Here is an 18,342-nt window from a genome sequence, read left to right on the forward strand (position 1 = left end):
CCACATCAAAACCTAAACTGGATTATGTGATCTAATCCGATTACAGATTCCTTTTTTCTTTTCAACAACTTATTTTCAAGATTTGATCCCTTAGCCACAAACCAATCAGATTATGTCTGATTCAACTTGATTCAGACAAGATTATTTTTTCTTTTAATCAGGTCACCAGTGGGAAATTGTCTATGTGTGGAGGAAGTAAAAAATGTTCTCCAGTAAAATCTAAACTTTATTCTGAGTGAGCAAACCATCCCTATAAACCTGCACTCATCAACAATAACTGAATGTGGTGCTCTATTATTTTTTTTAACAAAGGAATTTCTGGATAATGGTGTCTCTAAAGTAGTTATTTTCAACTACCCAGTGGAATAATTTGCATGGTGATGCTTTAACATTTCAAGACAAAGACAGCAACAAAAGCCTTTTTGATATCATCACCATGAACTATTCCCTTTTTTTTTTTTTTTAACAAAAAGCATCTTTCAGCTCTACTGCCTTTAAAGTCAAAGCCATACTTGTTTTGCTTTATTGTGTATCTTCTGACAACAAGAAATATTCATGAATGCATTGACTATCTGATTTTTGCATAAACATTATTATTTTTCACTGATATTGTGTGTATTGTGACACAAACTCCAAAATAGTGCCAGGGACAACTGCTCTCACCGTAAAAGGTCAGGTAGCCAAAGAGCGCTGCCAGGAAGTACATGCTGTACATGACAAGGATGGAAATGTTGGACACCTTCTGCATCTTCCTCTGCGTGGGACTGAAATCACAGAGTTGAGAGTTGCATGAGTGCCACATTCGGCAGTGACATGTTATAAAATATTTGCAGGTTAAAGAGGGGTGACTCACTTGCGGAGCTCGGTGTAAATGGGGAGGACCTCAGGGTGGCAAACAAAGGCGAAAGCCAAGATGGGAACAGTGTATGCTGTCTGTGAAGAACACATTAACATGTGACTTTCTATGATTAGCAGTACAAGCAAGCCTCCTAAAGTGTGGGAACTCTGGAGACTTCAACATTTGTGACCTTAATGATTTAAAACAACTGCCTACCTGTGAGTTCATTGTGAACATGCGTGGGGAGCAGTGGGAGTCATCGTCCTCGTGAACTAGGCCATTGTTGTACTCGTGGCCGTGGCTCGAGACATTCAGGCTGTAGTGGGCGGCAGTGCTGTTGGTTGAGAACTCCTCGAACGGGCAGGGAATCTGAAACTTTTTGTAGATAACCTGCAAGACATGAAATAAATTTAAAAAAAACAAAAACATATGTGTATATCCAAAGAAAAGCAGTGGTGGACGGTATCAAAGTACATTTATTTAAATACTGTAATGAAGTGCAGTTTTTGAGTATCTGTACTTGACTTGAGTTTGTTTTTTTGTTTTTTTTAAAAAAACCTATTGCTTTAATTGTACTACATTTAGAAGACAAATATTGTACTTTTGACTTTTGAAGGATTTCATTACTTGTTATATTTGCTTTAAAGTCAGTGGATGATATTTTCTTTTTTTAATGCTGAGGTTCATAAATCCACATCAAACTGTTTGTAGTGTCAACAGTGGTTCATTTTTGGACTTAATAAATGGGTGGATATTTGCCCCAAATTAAACAACGTTTTTGGTTGTGAATTCATACTATTTTCAGCACCATTTTTCTATCCGGCCGAGTTGCTGTTGAAGCTACAGGTGTGCAACTGGGATGTTAGGTTGTTTATTAGAAACTGCATTTACAGCATTTTTATTATTTGCAAGACAAGGCATTGGGATAATAGGATGAGGGTTTTTTTGCATTTAGTTAGTTGAAACAGAGATACAAGCGACAAGGACTGCAGCTAAATTCAAAAGGAGGTCCTTTTGTGTTTCTGTTTCTGTGTGCATATAAAGGCTTTGCAGCAAATTGTATTGTGACAATACTCAACAATTATATATATTTTTTAAAAAGTAGTTTGAATACTTGATTTTTCTTTTTTTAAAGCAAGTTCTCTAGTACTTAAGCTCAAGTGATAATTTAACTCAGCAACTTTCATTTTTATTGGAGAAATATTTGACGAGGAGTATCTATACTTTGACCTAAGTAGTTTTGTACTTTGTTCCACACTAAAGAAAAGACATAGGCATGAAGGGATGTGTCAATTTCAGTAAATTAAAAAAGCTAAAAAAGCTAAAGCTTTCAAGCTAAAAAAAAAAAAGAAAAAAAGACATTTCACATCATATTAGTGTGACTCAGGCTTTGAGTACTTTGGTTTTACTCTCAACCTTTGATGTGTGTTAAGCAGCTCCTATATTCGCCTTATCAAACATAGCCGCATACCACTGAAAATAGAGACGAGGGTGGGAACGAGACGGGGTGGGAAAATGTAAGCAACATGTGTGCCAAGATGACACGCCAGAACAAATGAGCCTCCTTGTGAAGAGTCACAGTGGTGATGTGCCACTATGTGAGCCGGACCCACTTACCGCAGAAAGAAAAAACACCATACAGCTGAGAGAAAATCCGCTGGTATAGCCAAGGTAACCTGAAAATAAAGAGGAGGAGACAGTCATTGTTAAAGCTCCTGATCCATTTGGCCTTCACATGATGTTATTGTGAGCCATATTAGTTACATAAGAACTCCACAGAGCTTACAGTCAAAAGGTTTCCTACTGTTCTATAAATGAGGCTTCTGCAAAAATGCCCCCAAAATGCCCTCATCAGGAGACCTCACAGCCCTGTGACACCAGGAGGAGCATATTTATTTCATGTATTAATGAATAGCTGAGACTGGAATAAAGGGAAAATAATGTCTAATTGGCCCCCTGCTGTTTCCACTACCAGAGATGGGATAAAGATAGACACTAATTGCTTGACTTTAAGGTAACTGCTCAATCAAACTGTTATTATCTATGTTGGCTCAGAGTCAAAAGAAAACAGCCCTAATGAGCAAGATAGAAAATGTTTCATTAAAAAAAAATTAGCTAATTTAAAATGGGTAATCAATTGGAGTTTAATGTAGAACACTTTGATAACTGCTCAACTACTTCAAATAAATTAACCAAAGTTTAGGGATCTGAACACTAGCTAATGTGTTTTACAACAAGCTTGAGTTAAAACATAGGCAGAGAGGTGCAAGGACATCATTCATGTGTAATCTTGTAACCATACTTTCATGTTCAGTAGTGTTCTCTGGCCCTTCTGGCTTGTTAGTAAGCAGCAGACTACAGTTTATCATGTTTCATCTTTAATAATTCACACCAATACAAGAAGAAAGTGGACGTCCAGTTCTTCTGTTTACCCAACAACAACACATGTTAAACTGAGTCTGTTACACTATAACCTGTCCTCACTAACAACGGCAGGTAGGAACTAATGTTACCTTTACTCTCCCTTGAGGCCAGGGGGACATTAAATAGCAACATTAAGGCACACATGAAAACATAGAAATAAAATAATAGCTCAAGTGCTATAACTGAGAGAGGAATAGTTATGGTATAATATAATACAAAGTAACTTTAAGTCCAAAATAATTTAAAAAAAAGGATGTATGTATATACACACTTTATGTGCACAGTGACAGGTCATCAGTATACATTGGCATGCAGGGCATACTTGACTCCACTGTTTATAAAAAACTATCATTTATTAGTGTGAATGCTCACATCATACCAGTTGTGAGTTATTGTTCTTGGTGTGGACTGTTACTGTCATGTCCATTTTTTTATTACATGATGTGCCTCTTTCACACAAGTTGCAACAGACAAGTAGATAGTCTATTAAACAGATGGTTCTCTGTGGAAGAAAGAAATGTCTCAGTTTGTAGTTACTCACCGAGCTGTTTCATTAAAGCCAGGGGCAGGATGATACTGGCAGAGACCATGATGACCAGGTAGTTTCCATTCAAGTACCACAGACTGTTTGGAGAAAAAAATATTGTTTACTTTGCTGAGCTCAATATTTCAAACACTGGCACAGAGACATAGCGCACAGAGAGACGGAGACAAAAACAGAGTGGAAAAAGTGTTAGATGGTAAGGAATAGGTTGATGCATTTAGTGAAACTGTTGGTACTACATTTTCTAAAAGCACTTCAAACACAAGGTTGTTAAATTCTAGTGGTCCAAATGGTTGATGTGTGTGGCGTTTTGCCAGACCGACAGCGACCTGCTGGGAACATCTTTGGCCTCGAGAATGTGGAAAAAACGCGTCTGCTTATGTTGGTCTCAACAGCAGTACTGAAACAGACTATTACATAACAATGATGATTTATGCGACAGTTCACAGTTGCAGGGAGGGAAGAAACAGTGGAGACTAAACAACACAGCACTGAAAACGTCAGTAAATATTACCAATGTCAGCTCATTCCATCACACCATTGCCATCTCTGTCCCTTTCTTTTTCTATTTTTTCTTTCTTCTTTCATTACCATCCCCTGAAATCATCTCTAATACTCAACCATAAGACCCAAACTAGTTTCCAGCTTAAAGGCATTGTTTTAACAGTTTTGGATTGTGTGTGGATGGACTGACATATCCAGTCTTAGCACCTCAGTCCAATAGGGGGGACCATGTTGTTGTACCATCATCTGCGATATATGGGTCCCAAACACACACACCCATTAAACAAACCTCGTGCAAATGTCCCTCATAAAACATGACTCCCTTATGTTCTCTATAAACCCTGTACAACATGTACTGTATGCTCTTAACACATGTGGACATGTTGATGCTGGGATGCAGTCAGGGTGTCTGGCTCGATGTCACGGTGAGCTGTGTCGAACTGTCACAGTGACCTCATCACAGAAATATATCCCAACTGCTTGTCCTAGCTTAACTTGAATTTCAAAGGTAGGAAAAATCCTATTATCATATTACAGAAGCCATTCCTAAACTCATGGCTGTACTTCTTACCTTATCTTAACCTTCTGAAACTTGAGCAAACTGGTTTGACTTCTTTCAAAAACATTGGAAAGCAATGAACAACAAGAAACGACCCAAAAAATTAGCTAGAAAACATGTAAGAAAATTATCTGAAAATTATTTTAAATAAATGACTGAGTAAATCAATTGATCAATAAATACATAAATAAATGGGAAAAAAGTAGAAAGAACAAACAAGGCAAACAACACTTGGAATATGCGCTTAAAAATTATAATAATTATGTAACATAATTTTAAATTTTTGTTTTCCCTGTATAATTTTTTTCCATTTACCCAAGACATTGTTCCCTAGCTCTTTAAAAAATAATTTTCTAAATTTACTCCTTTCTTGCAATTTGTGGAACATTTCTTACCAAGATTGTCATTGCCATTTTCCCCCTTGTTTTTTGAAGAAATCGCATTAATTTGCTCACAGTTCAGGGTTCAAGGTTTAAGTACTTGTGAAAGGTGTCTGAAAGTGGAACAATAAAGGTGATATTCCTTCAGCTTCCAGAGGGTTAACTTATGAAATACTGACCAATACTTTTAATTTTATTCTTCAATCAGTACACCTCTTGTCTGCCTGTATACATGTTTAGAATGAAGCGGTAAGCTACTTGAGATGGACAAGCCAAAATATCAACAGTTTTCACTTGCCATTGGCTAGCTAGTTAGCTACCATAGTCCATAAAAGCCACAGCTGTTCAAGTTTAGATATGAGGAGTTAACTTTGTTGACAGAGGAAAGGGAAATCTTTCAGAGTTCCAGTAATGACGCATTTGCCTTAATATAGTAACAAGACTTGATGGAAACCACGTAGCTTTGGCTGGACTTTCTAGGTTAAGCTTTGAAACCTGAGAAAATTGGCTTGACTTCTTTCAAACACATGGGAAGACATCAACAAGTAACTTATTATTATGTCACATAGTTTTAAAGGACACAGTCTATCTCATCCTGATTTAGGAGTCCTAGATTGGAAAGTCCCTAAGGTACGGTGGTTCTATTATAGCCAAAATCCTATCCTATATACGATAGGTCTTTTTGGTAAAAGAAGATAGAAAACATGTTTCTGCAAAACCAACGACCCTAAAAGTCATTCTAAATTGAGATAAGAGAGTATTTCAGACTTAAGTCTCTGTAATGACGCATTTGACTTAATATAGAAACAAGACTTGATGGAAACCACGCAGCTTTGGCTGGACTTTCTAGGTTAAGCTTTGAAACCTGAGAAAATTGGCTTGATTTCTTTTAAACACATCAGAAGACTTGACTGAGCAACTTATTATTATGTCACATAATTTTAAATATGGATTTTTAAGAATTATAAACATAGTTTTCTGGACATTTTATCCTTTTTTGGATAATATCTAATAACTTCTCGCGGCTAATTTTCAAGTCATTTTCTTGTCACCTTTTACTAACTTTTTTTGTATGTTTGTTTTCTGCAATTTTCCAGAAATTTCTTATCAAGTTGCTCTTTGCCTTTTTCCCACGTTTTCAAAAGAAGTCAAACCAATTTTCTCAGGTTTCATAGATTTTAATGCCTGTGAAAGGCATCTATGAAAGACACGGCACAACAACACTAATGATCCAGGATCCAAAGGGTTAAGGTTTGCAGGTAGAGTAACAAATGTCTTGCACAGGAAGAACTTCACATGTATTTATTGGGAATGGTGATCAGATGAATGATCCCAGAGGGAAAGATGTTACCAGCAGAAACAGTGTAAACAGTAGTGTAACTTCATCACTCACTCACTCACTCACTAGCTGTGTTTGAAACCGTCCCCTCATTCACTCACTCACTATTCACTATGTAGTGTGTATTAAATAGTGCACTATATAAGGAATAACTAAACGAGATTTCGGACACTACATTGGATTATTTTTCCCCCTGAAATACACGTATTGCAATGTAGCAGACGGGACTTAAATGTAGGGTACATCGTATGCACACTCAAATTTTCTGTGCATTGCAGGCATTTTATAGTGCACTAGTGGATGAAATTAGCAGCAGAGAATTCGAACACCACTACCAAATGGCGAACACAATATATAGTGCACTATATCCGTGATAGGGGACGATTTCGAACACAGCTACTCACTCACCCAGTGACTTTTGTGTGTACGTCTGGCCTCGGCTTTTTGTGGTCCAGCTATTTCTCTTGATTATAATTACTCCCAGCATAATTGCTTTGGTAAACAGATGATATGTTGTTCTTTGTAGTCATGTGACAGGAGTCATTTTAGTCCTCGAGAGGATCTACCAGTTTAACTTAATGGATTATAAAAGACAGACTCTCCTTGTGTGTTTTAATCTGTGGCAGTTATGGTAAATCTCGAACATCAGTAGCTTTAGACCTGAAAATGAGCACCAGCAACAGGAAGCTTATGGACATGATTATCAAACCATTAATGTTCGCTGTCTCCTAAATCCTGTGTATAGAACAGTCTTTGTGTCCTACAGCCCCCTTTTTAAACTGCTAATCCTGATATTCTTAACCTTCTGAACGAGACACCAGTTAGATCAGCTGTCTGCCATGACCCGCACAAGTGATCTATGAGACTAGCTCGCTCCCCCCTCGCTCAATGTGTGTGGAGGAGCCCTTGAATGCAGAGTAAGTCTCATGAATCACATGTCATGACCTCTTTGGACATTTGTCCAGTAGGTCATTTCAGACTATCAGTTTTCAAATGTGAAGAGAAATGCAGCTGCTGTGACTCTATCCAGTGTTGCAATGCATGGCCTAATTATCAAATATGGAAACTGTGTGGTCAAAAAAGGCCTGCCTGCATCATATTAATGTAAACTGCACCACCAGAGAGCACTAACAGGTCTTTATTTTATTTTATTTTATTTTATTTTATTTTATTTTAGTGTTTATTATTAAAATGCAAAATGTCACAATCAGTGCATATTTTGGTCACAGTTTTTTTTTTTTAAATAATCAAATTTAGGGGATCCTTATGTGTTATGTGTTTATGTTAAAAAAAAAGAAGCATCAGTTGACAAATCATTCTCTTTTTTTTTTTTTTTTTCAGGTTTCATAGGTTTTAATGCCTGTGAAAAGCGTCTGAACGCGGCACAACAGCATTGATGTTTTTCCAGGTTCTGAAGGGTTAAGCTTTGCGGGTAGTTCTATATTGGTATATTGGTATTAGCATAAGACATTTAGTACACATTTGGAACCAGGTCTTTATTTAGTCAAGTCTCACAGCAGTCAAGTCCAAGTCCTTGCCCTCGAATTCAGTCTCAGGACTGCTGCAGTGAATTCCTGCTACTTCCAAATATCTGACCTTCTCCCTGTGTGACCACACAAGCCCGCAATCCCCCCACCCCGACTACCCACCCCTCACTCCACCCTGTTCTCCTGACGCCACAGATCTGAACAGCAAGAGGCATGCTGAGTGGAAATGAACAGTGTGTGTGTTTCGGTTGCTGAGAGCTGGCCCTGATCTGACCTGTCCTTATGCTCAGCCTCGGAATTTGGCACCCATGTTACCTCACCTGCTGCTGTCATTTGAGTGTGTGTGTGTGTGTGTGTGTGTGTGTGTGTGTGTGTGTGTGCGTGCATCTGTGTGTGTGTGTGTGTGAGAGAGAGACAGAGAGATAGAGTCATAATACTTCATACGTCACTTGTGATTGTAGCTAAGCCTCTGACCCTGAAATGAATACGCACAAACAGGAATATAAGTATAAGTTTATCCCACGTCAAAATTAATCAGCGATAAAAGCTAATGATGTGTCCTTCAGAGGGCTTAGATGTAAGAGCTTTCTGAAGGGCATGGCACAAAAATGGAAAAGCCCACTAAACTCAACAACAGTAAGACATTAAAGAAACAGGTCAGACTAGATTCTTACATAGATATATGTAGTGGAGATAGAGTTTAGAGCGGACCTATTATGCTCATTTTAAGGTTCATAATATTTGGGCCAAATGGTTAAATGGTTAAAAAACACACCTGTAGGGGAGTCACGTGGGGATACCTGGGAAATGGCAGCGCTCTAGATCCGCTCCCGGTCCCTGACCATAATTAAAGGCAATTAAACCATGACAACTCTCCGCAACTAATTCTAACTACGCTAGGTAAGTTGTGGCTTTATCTACTTACGCAGAAGTTCTGGATTTTGAGATGAATCAACCCAAACGAAGTGTGCAGACTAGATCTGAAAACTACTGTCCCCGTGGATGCTAGCTCAGCTAGCCCCGGAACTAACCGAAAATAGCATGGAAGATCTTTTCTCGGAGATCACGAAGCTCGGGGAAACTTTAAATCAAGTGGCGACTGATGTGACCGTAATACGGGCAGACACCACCGAACTCAAGAACTCGGTATGTGCGCTCCAAACAAGAATGGATGAAGCTGAAACCCGCATTTCCAATGTGGAGGATAGCGCAGCTAACATGGCCAATGATAACATGCGGCTAACAGAGCGAGTGGATAAACTTTGGCAGAGAATTGAGAACTATGAGAACCAAAGCAGACGAAATAATGTCAGGCTGGTTGGACTGAAGGAAGGCAAGGAGGCTGGAAGTAATATGAATGATTATGTCAGGAAGATACTACGAGATGGTTTTAAACTGGATGGAGAAGAATTTGAAATCGAAAGGAGCCATAGAAACGGAGGACCACGGCCGGATGATAATGCAGCCCCACGTATCATACTGGTGAAGTTTTTACGGTATACGGCCTGAGAGAAAGCTCTTGCTGCTGCTAAGAAAATAAAAGGGCTGAAATGGGAGGGATGCACCATCTCGATGTTTGAGGATTTGACCAAGGAGCGCTCTGACCGGCGGAGGCTGTTCTCTCCCATCATGAAGATCCTGTGGCAGCACCAGGTTAAACACACGCTCGCACACCCAGCAACCTTGAGATTTACGTGGAAGGGGAAGAGATGGAGCTTCACTGACCCGGAGAAAGCTGAATGCTTTATACGGGATAACATTACTACCGTGGAACAAGAGGACTAAGTGATATACGCAGCACGGAGAGTTGAACTTTATTCTGAAGGAGGCGTCGGGGACGGGGACCAGCTGGGAGCTGTCATGACCAGGGGGCGAGGAGGAGAATGACGGTGCCACCCAGAGGATCAACACGGACCGGAATCAGCAGAGAAGATGCTTACACTGTCAGGTTCTGTTTTGAGACAGTGTTTTTTGAGTTGAAAACGTTTTTCTTTTTGTTTACTGTTTTTGCTGATGTGGCAGGACTTGGATTATGGTTAAGTCTAAATGTTTGTTATTGCAAAGGCAAGGCATGGATCTATTACACTGAAATTTGGAATAGTATGGTTTTACTTTTGAAGAGAGGAAAATATTGTTTTTATAAACTTTATGGGTAGTCAGTATATCAACATTGTTTCATGGAACATTAATGGTTGCAGCACTCCTACCAAAAGGAAAAAGATACTTACATATCTAAAATCGAAAAACACAGATATTGCTCTTATACAAAAACTCATTTTAAAAAGGAGAAGAAGCTCTGAAAATGAAACGTGATTGGGTGGGGAAAGTATTTCACAATTCTGTATCTAGTAAAAGCTTCTTGAGTTGCCATTTTGGTAAACAAAAAGCTTAATTTCATATTTTCAAAAGAATTTAAGGACTCTGATGGGCGTATCCTGTGTGTAGAAGCTAAAATTAATGGAGTAATGGTTATATTATGTAATATTTACGCTCCCAATAAGGAGAGCCCAAATTTTATTTCTAAAGTCTCTAAGATGTTGGGAGGCCTGGATGGTCCACTTATATTAGGGGGAGATTTTAATCAAGTAATAGATGACCATTTAGATCGCAGTAAAATTAGACCTTCCCTATACTCGAAAGAAAGAAATGCCATACACAGTCTACAGGAAGATCTGAGTTTAATTGATATCTGGAGGCTTGTTAACCCGCGGGAGAGGGAGTATTCTTTTTACTCTCATTCCCACAAAACTTATTCACGAATAGATTTTTTTCTAATTTCACACTCTCTCATAGATAAGGTTATAGACTGTAATATAGGAGTTATAGCAATAACGGATCATGCTCTGGTGGAGCTACATTTAGATCTAAATGTTGATAAAAAATCAAAGTTGGAAGATGGAGAATGAACACAAGTTTATTACAGGATGAAGAATTTGCTAAAAAACTTGGGGAAGATATCTGTAAATTTCTAGAGTTAAATATTGGTTCAACAGCGAGACTAGCTACAGTATGGGACGCTCTCAAAGCATTCGTAAGAGGAAAATTTATTTCTCAGAGTTCCTTCAAGAAAAGGAAAGTCGTAATAAGTTACAATCATTAGAAAAAGGAAATAATTGATTTAGAAAAACTGTTAGCGGAACGGTTCGAAGAGGAAAAATTTCATAAAATCTGTCAATTGAAATATGATTTACATGAAATTTATAATAAAAAAACAGAATACGCATTGTTTAGGCTTAAAACTAATTTTTTATGAAAAACGGAGAGAAGACTGGGCCGATTATTAGTGACAATTAAAGTCACAGGGCATAAAATAACACAATTATGACAATTAGAGAAAATAATGAACTAATCACATCCACAACTGGCATTAACAAGATCTTTAAGAGTTTTTATGAGGAATTATATACATCTTCAAATATAACAAAGGAGGATGATTTGGCCACTTTTTTTGAAAACATCACGCTGCCACAGGTTCCTCAGATGGAAAGAGATCATTTAGAAACCCCATATCAAACACAGAGGTAAAACTGCTATTATGGCTATGAAATCTGGGAAGTCACAGGTGTGGATGGCTTCCCAGCTGAATTATAAGAAATATCTGGATGCTATGCCCATTTCTTACAAAGGTTCTGCAGGAAGCATTTGAGTGTGGATCATTACCCCGACAGCTTTAATGAAGCTATTATAACCCTACTACCAAAAAAGATAAAGATTTAACAGACCCTGCAAATTATAGACCTATAAGCTAATTAATGTTGATTGCAAAATATTATCAAAAGTATTAGCTCTGAGATTAGACAAAGTTTTACCAAAAATAATACATAAGGATCAAGTAGGCTTCATAAAAATAGAACATCAACTGATAACATGAGAAGACTCTTGCACCTACTTTGGTTGAATAAATCTAACCTGCAACCTGTTGTTGCCTTATCCCTTGATGCCCAGAAAGCTTTTTGATCGGGTGGAGTGGGCCTTTCTTTTTTGAAACACTATCAAGATTTGGGTTTGGCTTTAATTTCTGCCGATGGGTGCGGATCCTATATTCAAATCCGAAAGCTGCTGTTTTTACAAATGGCATGATATCTCAGTTCATTAAAATATCTAGATCAACACGCCAGGGTGTAGTCTTAGTCCATTATTGTTTACATTTCTCGAACCTTTAGCTGTAATGATAAGAGAGGAACCAAGAATTCGAGGAGTTACCGCGTGGGGGCAGGGGAACACAAACTTTTTCTCTCGGCGGATGATATTCTGGCACTGTGTCCGGGATCCAGCTAGTTCTGTCGTGACAATTACTAGAAACTATTAAAATATATTCTAAAATTTCAGGGTACTGTATTAATTGGCATAAGTCAGAGGCCATGCCAGTTTCCCTGGTATGCTCCCCTACCCTACTTAATTCATTTAATTTCAAATGGCTCCCAAAAGACATGGAGTACTTAGGAATAAAACTAAATTCAGATATAAAAGAAATTATTACAACCAATTTAGAAAAAACTATTAAACAAAATTAAGACTAATCTGGAGAAATGGGATAGAGTTGAATTTAACACTATGGGGGAAAGTAAATACTATTAAAATGGTCATTGCTCCCCAAATTAACTATCTTACAGGTATGCTTCCTCTATGCGTATTCCCCACACAGCTATTACTCAAATATAACAACATGATAAAATGCTTCTTTGGGGTACGAAGAAACCCAGAATCAATTTAGATAAATTATACCAGCCAAAGAAAGATGGGGGCTATCCCTACCAAATATATCCTATTATAGCTATTCTTTTGAAATGGCAAAACTTGCAAAAACACTGGAATGTAAAAAATGCAGACCTAGACTGGATCTTGATTGAGCAGGAGCTCACGTTCCCTTTCAAACCCACAGAGAATCTCTCACAAACAATTAAGCAAAAGGATGACAATATGATGAACCCAATTTTAACTCATTCAAGGAAAACTTGGCGGGACATGCATAAAAACTGTAAAATCTCTCATAACACCCAAAAATATGCATCTATTTGGCACAATGCTAAAATAAGAATAGGTAAACAAACCATTTACTGGGCCCAATGGTTGAAAAATGGCATTAGAACATTAGATGATATTTTTGAGGAGGGTAATTTGTGTCCTATCAAACATTATTAGAAAAATTTAAACTTAAAGGAAGAGCCCATTTTTGGAAATATTTACAACTCAGACACTGCATTAAAGATAAGATACTTTTACATGATGATGCTAATATTATTGATCAGTTCTTAAAATTACCATCAAGAATTCAAACAGCCTCCAAGTGGTACGAGATATGTCCCTGGAAGACCAGCAAAGGGTGTGATTATTTAAGGAAGCTATGGGAGAAAGATTTGATTGTCTTTTGGATGAAGGAGTGTGGAAGAGTTCTTTCCGACACTGAAAAATATGTCAGAGAAGCAAGGAGCAAATATATTCAATATAAAATAATACATAGATATTACTATACCCCTACTAGACTGAATAAAAATGAAATTAATAAATGATGACTTATGCTGGAAATGTAAAACACAACGTGGTACATATCTACACGCAATGTGGGAATGTACTCAAGTTTTCCCATTGTGGGAAAACGTTTTGAAGGTAATAGGGAATTGGCTAGGATGTATTCTTCCAATCTCACCAAGGCTCTGTCTCCTTGGGGACAGAACAAAAGTACCAAATTTAAACAAATTTAAATATCGAATATTAAAATCTGCTCTATTAACTTGTGCTCGTCTGATTTTGAGGTGTTGGAAAGAACCCCAAACCCCAACTATGGAAATGTGGAAAGTTCAAATGATGGAAACGGCTGCATGTGAAGAAATGTTGATGAGACTGAACGGTGGGAATGAATCTGCTAATGAACAATGGGAAAGGTTTAGAAATTTTGTATGTACAGGAAACTGAAAAGTAAATATTTATCTGTCAATGTGACTTGATATGATAGTATTCAGGGTGGTTCCAGGTCTCCAAGAGTAAAATTTAAGATTTTTGATGCCTTGGGGCTTGGCAAGCCAATAATTAATTAGTACTTTGAGAACCTGCAACTACCTTATACCACACCTACTGAACACCCATTATTCAAACCTTATTGTTGAACCTCTCAGTTTTTATTTTAGATAATTGGTGATAGACATTGCCTGCTGGAACCTGCCAATTTGTTCTGTTTTATTGTATTTGTTGTTGTAAAAATTAAAATTCAATAAAATGTGAATTACAAAAAAAACACACCTGTATTCACCCTTTAGCACCCTTTAGCATTTTAGTGCCTGTCTCTTTAAGCCCAGCTCCCGAAAAAGCCTAGTCTGCTCTTATTGGTCAAGCATTTCCAGGTCCATATATGAGCTCATTGTGTCTCTGCACAGTCATCGCAGCCAAGGATTCACTGTAACAAGTACACAAACTTTTGACCAAGAAAAATCAATCACCAATAAAGGCCTCCAAACTGAAATTAAAAATATAGGCAATCAAGTCTATACTTTCCTGGCATTATTGTCAGGTAGGGCATGTAGCAGTGTGTACTTGCAGCCAGGAAAGACTGTAACAGAGTATAGCAACACTTTCTAACTTTAAAAAGTCACCAAGAAAAACTGCCAAGCCAAAATCTTCTGGAGTATGACCCAAAATTGTGAAGAAATCAACATCAGCAAACAACACCACATGTTTCGCTACATCAGCACATAAAGGTCAACAACATGTGGAAGTGTAGCTATTTGCAGCTGGAAAATCACTGTAACAACTACCAACCAAGAGAAATCACCAATATACATGTAACAGTGTACTTGAAGCCGGGGAACAACTGTGACATGGCACTTTCTGATGAAAAAATCACAAATAAAACCTGCTAAACCAAAGTATTCACTGACCTATTCTGACAACATTGACAACTGAGATTCTGTTTGCCTGACATTAGCATGTAGCTAAAGGTAACAGTGTTGTCTACGCAATTTTAAACACTTGAAGTCATTTGTCTGGAGCAGATGACCATGTGAGAAATCTGTCACAATTTTGTCATGGTTTATGTACTTTTATATATATTTACCTCATAATTTGATATTTTGGCCAAGTTTAATATGAAAATTTGATATTGTAACATTAACAGAAAATGAGTAAAGCATACTAAGTCCCCTAAGAGGGCTGTCTGGATGTTTGACCCCAATAAGTTCAACATAAGGCTGTGTTGGTTTGCTGATATTTCTGAAGAGAGTCTTTTTTATCCTCCAGGCCTGAGATGTTTTTAAAGAGACTAATGCAGTCGCTGCAACCCCATTTGAGCACAAGGTTTGGTTTTAGAGTTAAACAAGCAGCTGGAATCCACTTGAGTAGTTAGTGGCCTTATGCGGAGTGCCTGTGTATGTGGCATTACTCTGACGTAAGCACCACTTGCCTCGACAAGCTGACAGCACTGACTTATGTTGTGTGTAGACATATCTAACAGATAGTACCCAACCACGGGCCCCCTGTCGCTTAGCCAATTAGAAGCTGCCATTTTCATCACACCCCCACCCTGACAGAATCAATGACTGGTGCAAACTGAAATATTTTCACTGCCCACATAATCTGCCAGGCCCCCTGACCTTGCACAGTGTCTCTGCTAGACAGCAGACAGGAGTCCCATGCATTTCAATCTCAGCACAGAGATGTTGATTTCTACAAGCAGTTACAGTAAGTGATAATACTCACTCAGAGTTGGGATCTGCCTTTAGGAAAGCTTGGATGACCAGCGGTAACTCAGATTTCACAATATACAGGTAGCTGGACATGGCTGTAACAGACAAAACAGAAAACAGGTGAATATGTGTGGCCAGGCATGTTTTAGTGGAAGTATGCTGGCACAGAACAAACAGACGTCAGCTATGTCAGGTCACATTGTTTGTGGAAGTGAAAGAGCAATATACAGCTGGGGACATTGAGGTCATGAACTCATGTGAAAGAAGGCAGGCAGATGTTACGATCTACAGTTTAGGAGAGGTAACGCATGGTGGTATTTTATTAGCAGATTTGACTCAGTACATTTAAATATGACCTTTTTTAGGCTGACAAGAAAGGCAAGAATATTATTGTTTTAAGCCACACAAGTTAAAACAGCGTTAAGACTTCAATGTTGGGCAAAAAAAAAAAAAAAAAAAACTTAATAGAGCTAAACACTTGTTGAATTATTGATCAATAGAGAACCATTTAGCTATTTTCCTAACTGATAAATTGTTTCAGTAATTCTCGACAAATTTCTGTACATGACCCAGCTTTTCAATTTTGAGAATCTTGCTGTTTTTATACTGCTGATATGGTCCATTAACATTGAGGTCTGGACCGTTGTTCTGTCAAAACCAGTTATGAAAATGATAGTTAGTTGTAGACCTTAAACTCACAAAAAACTGAGCATAAAAAAAATCAATTTCATTGTGGTGGGTTGGGGTAGGGGGGCTCAACCTTAGTATTTCTAAAATCTTGGCCATGTCCTTGGAAAGTGAGTTACTGGCATCACTGAGTCAGTCATGAGACCAGTCAATGATTATCTCAACCTCCGCTCACGTGGTCATTGCATCTACTTGGGACTGAAAAAGCTCAATGAAATCCTTTGCATTCAGTCTCTGGGCATTGCAAATTTAATTAATTTAAATCACGCTGTGGAATACACTTAATGACAGTCTAATGTGTATCCACAAAGCTTTGGTTAGAAACAACCAGCCATACATGTTCAGTGAGTGGGAGGAACATTTGTTCACACACCACTGAGAACGCAGCTGTTTACCAACACGTCACCTAATCTCTGTTCTTAATACGTCCTCATATTCTGAAGGGAAATAAGTGATTGTGATTGTGTGTGTAGTTGGGTAAGGGGAATATAAACTCTGCAACAGGCAATCCGCAAACATATGAATCACTAAATCTCCTCACCTCCAATATTCTGCAGGGTGATTGCAATGCCAGCAGCCATCTTTCCAGGAGTGCCAAAAGCCCTGTACCCCAGCTGTTCATAAGCGCGAATTCCTGTAAACAGATTACAAACAATAACACGCACTCAGTTATGTTAGCTGAGATGTCCCTCTGAGCAACACACACAGCAAAATAAAATGAAAAAGGCTGTGTGTCTGTGGCCGGTTGATGACGAACCATACGTTATTTTTTTTACAGTTTGTCTACACATTATAAACTTTGCCACACTGGATATTAGAATAAACTAATTAATTGACCTTTTTATAATCAGTCTAAACCATTAGATAAATTAAGCAGACTGGAAACCAAATCCTTCTAATCATTCTGTCATGTAAGCAACATTTAAATTGTATTTGACAATCTGAAGTATGCATGTTTAAACTAGTCACTCTATAATTTCTTTTTAATTTTGAATGTATTTCCTTTTCTAGAATAACTTTCAAGCATGCTTTATATATATATTTTTGTTTTTATACTAAATGGCCTTTTAATCAGTTTAATTGTCTTACATGTCTTTGTAACTTTGGTGTAATCTGGTACACATTCTTACTTCTAACTTGTAATATATCGATGCTAGGTACCCCTCCTGCATCTGTTTTGGACGTTCAGGGACAGCATGTCAATTTATGCTTGTAACATATCTTTTCAAAATAAACTCCACATTCACAGGGAAACTATGCAGACTTAATTGATTTTGCTTTAAGTGTAAAAAACACCAACACCTGCTGTATCTCATATCACCGCTAAATGGTGCCTCTGTGCATTGCTTTATGATGCCGAGGACCATGCCACTGACCAAGTGTCGGTGCCAGTGGCCTATTTGACAAGTTGGGAGTGAGACCGGATTAATCAAGAAACAGCAGAACTGCTAAATTCTGCATTAAGTTTATGTATAAATTTGATAACAGGGCTGTACACTATAATATATAGCTACATTACCTTGTTCAGAAAGGTTGAGACATAACACAGGGCTTACCCACAATGCCAGAGGATTTGAGCAGCAGATGAATGGAGTACGCTGACAAGAGTGCTACTGCAGTCAGAAGAAACCTGTGAAACGATACAGAAGAGAAAGCCACACATCAGCATCTTATATCTCTGTAGATGTCAGCTTTATAGTACAACAAATTCTACATTCCCTCTGGGATCATAATTTGGCATCCATCTTCTGTCCTTTTCAGTGTACATTACAATCAACCACTTGCATTAAGTTGTGATGAATTGTGCATGTTCTTAGATGTTCCCACAAAGAAGACAAAACTTATTTATTGTTTGATCTGACATTGTGTATTAATGAGGGGGAAAAGCCTTTTCATTAAGTCTG

General features: G+C 38.0%; 1 protein-coding gene across 2 annotated transcripts in view; it reads right to left on the minus strand.

Moving 5' to 3' along the window:
* slc38a3b (solute carrier family 38 member 3b) overlaps positions 1–18,342 on the minus strand; it is a 43,204-nt gene that overhangs the window by 7,583 nt on the left and 17,279 nt on the right. For both annotated transcript variants that reach the window (XM_042507290.2, XM_042507282.2), the window contains 8 exons: positions 17,995–18,068; positions 16,980–17,072; positions 15,765–15,846; positions 3,804–3,886; positions 2,456–2,514; positions 1,055–1,228; positions 854–933; positions 664–764 (listed from right to left, as the gene is read on the minus strand). In XM_042507290.2, the coding sequence (XP_042363224.1) occupies positions 664–764; positions 854–933; positions 1,055–1,228; positions 2,456–2,514; positions 3,804–3,886; positions 15,765–15,846; positions 16,980–17,072; positions 17,995–18,068 (746 nt within the window). The remainder of the gene's footprint in view (positions 1–663; positions 765–853; positions 934–1,054; positions 1,229–2,455; positions 2,515–3,803; positions 3,887–15,764; positions 15,847–16,979; positions 17,073–17,994; positions 18,069–18,342) is intronic.

This window comes from Plectropomus leopardus, chromosome 2 (genome assembly GCF_026936395.1).
Source record: "Plectropomus leopardus strain MGB_pleo_1.0 chromosome 2, ASM2693639v1, whole genome shotgun sequence".
Classification (NCBI taxonomy): domain Eukaryota; kingdom Metazoa; phylum Chordata; class Actinopteri; order Perciformes; family Serranidae; genus Plectropomus; species Plectropomus leopardus.